This window comes from Tachysurus fulvidraco, chromosome 24, assembly GCF_022655615.1.
Source record: "Tachysurus fulvidraco isolate hzauxx_2018 chromosome 24, HZAU_PFXX_2.0, whole genome shotgun sequence".
In the NCBI taxonomy this organism is placed as follows: Eukaryota; Metazoa; Chordata; class Actinopteri; order Siluriformes; family Bagridae; genus Tachysurus; species Tachysurus fulvidraco.
The window spans coordinates 6,438,562-6,444,602 of record NC_062541.1 but is presented as its reverse complement, the minus strand read 5'-3'; the positions used below and the strand labels follow the sequence as shown (position 1 = coordinate 6,444,602).

General features: G+C 40.0%; 1 protein-coding gene across 1 annotated transcript; it reads left to right on the top strand.

The window, feature by feature from the left end:
* The first annotated feature begins 653 nt into the window (after positions 1–653).
* Positions 654–3,958, top strand: btd (biotinidase). Its single transcript, XM_027176033.2, has 3 exons — positions 654–986; positions 1,810–1,959; positions 2,134–3,958. The coding sequence occupies exons 1-3, from the start codon at positions 741–743 to the stop codon at positions 3,325–3,327; spliced, it is 1,590 nt and encodes a 529-aa protein (XP_027031834.1). The 5' UTR covers positions 654–740; the 3' UTR covers positions 3,328–3,958.
* The last annotated feature ends 2,083 nt before the right edge of the window (positions 3,959–6,041 follow it).

Genomic DNA, 6,041 nt, shown 5'->3' with positions numbered 1-6,041 from the left:
GATTGGTAACCCAAGACCTTAACAACTAGACTACCACATGCCCATGCCTGCACACGCACGCATGCACGCAAGCGCACACACACACACACACACACACTCTCTCTCTCTCTCACACTCTCTCTCTCGATCTCGATAATTTTAATACATTTTCTCTAACACGAGCATTGACAAAAGTTCCATATATCAACAGAACCCTCTGACACTCTGTTTCAGGGTAAACTATAAGATTTTATCGTTCAAAAATCTTAAAGAACTGAAACCATATAATCAAAAACAACCGGTGAATAAAAGTAATAATAACAAATAAAAGAAAAAAACATTTATTTGACCATCATGTGATTTACTAAAAGAAAAAAAGGATGATGCAAAACCAAAAACTATTAAACTATTCCCACTAATGTTTATGTTAGAATTAAAAAGTAGAAGTAAAAAATTGACTATTTAAAAAAGTGGGAAAACACCTGAGCGTGTTTTAATAAAGAAATAATAGGTCGTTTTTACAATTATATCAGAAAATAATTGTCATTTTTTAATACTAATTGTTTTTGTTTTGCTTGACCGAAGCTTACTGACCAATGAACGCGACTCACTCAGTGACGCGCGCCGTTGTCATCCAATAGAGTATCTGCTTTCGCATGACGTCATTCTAATGCGGAACTAACAAACAAACAAACAAACCCGCGTGTTAGCCGCTAGTTCAGGACACGTGGTGTTAGCATGTGAAGCTTTGTGTAACATACATGATCAGGATCATCCTAGTCATGGCGCTGTCTGAACTCATGACACTTATTATTTTAGCTGCCTGCTTTAATGGGATTCACTTCAGCACAGCAGATGAGGGATTGTTTTACACAGCTGCAGTGTATGAGCACAAGGTTCTCCTGAACACACAGCCGAACGTAGCTATGGGACGTCAAGCCGCACTGCAGCACATGTACCGGAACCTGGAGGTGTTTGAACAGCAGGTGACTTCCGCTGCACAGCAGGTGATGTACAGGAGACTCTCAATTTATTTATTAAAATATTTATTATGTCAAACATCAGTAAGTTAATAACAACTTGGAGGTTAATAAATAGCAGGTAATGACGGCTAGGACTTGGTGTGTAACATGTCAAGGAAAAAGGCCAGGAATAAAACACCCCAGAATGAGAGTAAATTTTAATGATTAGGTTAATAGTTGAATAATTAATATGGATTTTGTCAATTAAAAGTTTGTACTGAAATTATTCGTAAAATATATTTTATAGTTTTACCATCAGGACACTGTTGAAGAAAAGCACTGCTTTGTTTGGGTCCTGAGGCTTTAAACAAGTATTTGTATTTTTTTAAGGTATTCTAATACTTTAGTAGTTAAAATGAACTTCGAAAGATAAATATTAAAGTAATATAGAAATTGCTTTGGTTATTTAATTGGTTTCTAAAGAAATAATATCTGCAAAGTATATACACACTTAAAAATAAAATGTTCTCGGCTCTATAGATAAAAGTATTGAAAGTGTAAAAGTAAAAAGATGGTATTAAAGAATTCCTGAGAAGGCTCAATACAAACGTAATCAAACAAATTTTATAAATGAGCAAACAATTCGTTTTTATTTAACTATATAGTAAATTATCAAATAAATAAAAACAACTAAAAAACAAGATATTTGAGATATATTTCTAATTCTGTTTTTATATATATATATTTGTGTGTGTGTGTATATAACATGTTTTGAAATGCAGCTATGAATTGAAATCAGATTTGTGAGCACAGCTGTAATCTGAGCCACTTCACACACTGAACTCCCTGAACTTAATGTGTTGAACAGGGAGCTCAGATCCTGGTGTTTCCTGAGGACGCCATCCACGGATTCAACTTCAGCAGGGAGTCTATAGCAGCGTATCTGGAGACGGTGCCGGATCCTCGAGCAGTGACGTGGAGCCCATGTGCAGATCCTGACAGATTCCAAAATACAGAGGCAGAGTGTCTAAATATACTGAATCAGTGTGATACCAGCCTTGTGTTGGAATCAGTTGGATTCCATTTCATTTTAAACTTTGAAGGGGGAGACAGCATAATGAGGGGGAAAAATAAATACATTTTTGTGTCTAATATACAAAGATATGTTAGAATTTAACAGAACTTTTCTCAGGTCCTGTATCGTTTGAGCTGCATGGCTCAGAAGAATCGTCTCTTCCTGGTGGCCAACATGCCCGACTGCCAGCCCTGCAAGAGATCCGTGGATCCGATGTGTCCGGCTGACGGCCGCTACCAGTTTAACACAGATGTCGTTTTTAGTGAAAACGGCACCATCGTAGCCAGATACCACAAACAGAACCTGTACTTCGAAGCAGCCTTTGACACACCTCCTACGTGCGAGTATGTGACGTTTACTACTCCATTTGCCGGGCGCTTTGGGGTGTTCACCTGTTTTGACATATTATTCCGGGAGCCAGCTGTGACCCTGGTGAAGGACATGGGTGTCAGACAGTTTGTGTACCCAACAGCTTGGATGAATCAGCTCCCCCTGCTGGCTGCTGTGCAGTTCCAGCGCTCATTCTCTTATTCAGCCGGCGTCACTTTGTTGGCAGCAAACATCCGCTCAGCGGCTTTGGGTATGACAGGGAGTGGGATTTTTACACCCTGGGATGCGCTTTACCATCATGACACAGAGGGCGAGGCTGGGAAACTACTGGTGCTCAGAGTGCCAGTCTTGGATCCCTTATTGCTACAGAGTGCTAGATTGAAGTTAGTTCCCTTCTCAGGCTTTCCCAAAATTGATATAGGAGAGAAACCAAAAAACTTTAGACTTTTCCAGAGAGGGTTAGACTCGGAATTTTGCCTAAAAGAGGATTCCAGTTGTAATAAACAGTCTACTTCATTTGCCTCCACAATGATGTACGATAAATTTACACTCGTGCCTCTACACGACAATGAAGGGAATCTCACGGCATGTGACGGCTCATTCTGCTGCCACTTGCTCTACCAGAAGACTAATTCCTCTCCTAAAGTAGAGCTTTATGCCCTGGGGGCATTCAATGGCCTCCATGTGGTCCATGGGATATACTACCTAGAGGTGTGTGCTGTAGTTCGCTGTACAGGCCTCCATCAGGAAAGCTGTGGAGGAGAGACTGAGCATGCAAACACACTCATCGACTTTCACCTGCATGCAGCATTCAGTACTGAGTACGTGTTCGCTGGCGTTCTGGGCAGTGGGATGACTCTGGACCGACCGGATGAGTCCGGCTGGGAGAACGGCAGGTTTTACATGAGCCGAAGAGGAATGACGAGCGGCCTGGTGACTGCAGTGCTGTATGGGAGAGTCTATGAGAAGGACGGTGAATGAAGCAGCACGGCTCTCTCTCTCTGTGTTGTATTGTATCCGTGTTCTGCATGAGTTTGGAACGGATAAAAGAACCTCTAATTTACAATTTCACTACAAATAAGTCTTCTACACTTACACTTGCAATTACTATGATCAGTTCTGCCCTGAAGCCTCCATCATCTGATAACTTCAACAAGACGAACTTCTTATTAAAACTACAAGCACAATTGTACTTTCTGACCATATATGTAGTACACAGTTAGAGAAGGGAAACGATTTACAAATCACACCTTCCTGTGCCAACCAGATGAGGATGGGTTTCCTTTTGAGTCTGGTTCTTCTCAAGGTTTCTTCCTCGCATCATCTCAGGGATTATTTCCCTGACAATCCACTTGCACATTAAGAATAAATATATACATTCCAATGGTATATCCTGAATTTCCATTGATTTTAAATGCACTATACAAATGAGTTGAAATGAACCATGAAGCAAAAAATTTCTCTTGGTTGCCATGTCTTTTTTTTTTTTTTTTTTTAAATCCACAAATTAAATTAGCTTAAAATTATTCTACTTTTCTTTACTGCTTTGAAATCCCTTTTTTGACATTTTAATAGTTAATAAAAACTGTAATAAACCTTTGCTGTAACCATATGCACAAAGTCTAATCATTAACTTTGGAACTTTCCTGCATTTAAAGAGTTGAATTTACAGACACAGAATTATGTATTTTCCTGATTTTACTATAAATTATTCTGTGTTGCTGTCTAGTTTTTATTCTAGTTCTAGATTTTTCTCTAGAGCATCTTTAGGGACTCCATTAGCCTAACTAACAGGAATCACATGTCCTGGGTTTCAGCATTCCTCAACTGAAATAATCAAATCAGTCCTTATTACAGAACTGACCTTATTGAGGTGTGACAAAAATATTCAAGATTTATTGGTAATCGAACATTCGAACAATGCACACAAGTGGCAATTCTTACCCTTTATAAAACATTACTTTGTTTAAACACATACGATCACACACACACACAAACACACTTCTTTTATCTAACAAAATGTTGCGATTCAAAAACCAGCACTCAGAGTTTCAACCCTGTCACGTCGAAAGCTGGTCTCAGACTTGCGGGTAAGAAATGCGTCAGAATGCCCTTTTATTTAACGATGCTCCGGGGTTCGTAGAAATCTGTCCGTCTTCCGTTATTCGGTTCCACGGACCGGAGGTTTGCACTTAACATTCACAGCAGTCTGTAATGTCTCGGGTAATCGTAGTTAATAATAAATTAACTTAAAAATAACATTAAAACAAACAAAGTAACCATGCTTTAAAATTTGTATGCACTTGATCCCCCGGTTGCACGTTCACGATTTCTTCTCTTACCGCCAGAGAGGACGTGTCCAGAAACTTCCAGAGTAGTCATTAATGTTGTGTTTGAGGTTATGGTTCCTGTTTCATGGGAAATTAAATGCATCAGGATTAACAGAAGTATATCGAAACAACGTTATATAAAGAACCAAACCCATGGTGAGTGCAGAAAAAGAATCGGGATCGTGCCGTAGTGTGAACGCTCAACCAGGTGCTGTTTTTCTCCCTCCTGCTCACGCGTGTCTGTCCTGAGACGTATAAGAGAGGGACACCGGAGTGACACCCCACTAAATAAAATGTATACTCTATTGTTCCCAATAGAGCTGTAGCTCGAAATGTATGGATGGAGAAACATGCCAGATACAATCTGAATTCAAATTTCTGAATCTGAATTGTTGTGTAAATTCTTAAGTGAAGTACATTCATTCATTCATTTTCTACCGCTTATCCGAACTACTCGGGTCACGGGGGAGCCTGTGCCTATCTCAGGCGTCATCGGGCATCAAGGCAGGATACACCCTGGACGGAGTGCCAACCCATCACAGGGTACACACACACTCACACACTACGGACAATTTTCCAGAGACGCCAATCAACCTACCATGCGTGTCTTTGGACCGGGGGAGGAAACCGGAGTACCCGGAGGAAACCCCCGAGGCACGGGGAGAACATGCAAACTCCACACACACAAGGTGGAGGCGGGAATCGAACCCCCAACCCTGTAGGTGTGAGGCGAACGTGCTAACCACTAAGCCACCGTGCCCCTCCCTCTTAAGTGAAGTTTTGACTGTAAATTTCTGTAGTTGGATTCCTTGGCTTGAATTTGCAGGCATGATTTCAAATGTTAATTTTGTTATAAACAGATGTAGAAAATTCCAATTCGTTTTTTTGCCGGCACGATCCGGTTCAAAATTCAATTTTCCAGAGACCTAAATTTCTAAAAGATTTGAGCCAGTGATGCAGGCGTGGAGTTCGGATCGTGCTGTTAGACGATTTTAAAGTGCCAGACTGCTTTTAAATGTTATCTGAATTTTTTGTTGTTGTTTTTTTTCTCCAACCAGAAAATGAAATTGAATTTCATGGTTTGCAAAAGATCTGAAACGGAATTCCACATTTAAGGAGGTAAAACATTTGTCATTCTAAATGAAGTACACTTAAAAGTGTTTAGTAGCTGAATCTTTAACATCCTGCAGGCAAAATTAAACACAGAAGCCCTAGATACCCTGAATAACTAACATTACCCAGCGAAATGACACAGCATCGTTAACACCATCACCAACCTGTCTACATCTAACGTATTAAAAACTTTGACCTTGTTACACTTTAAACCTGTTTTAAAGGCAGGGATTAATATTTTTCACAGTGACA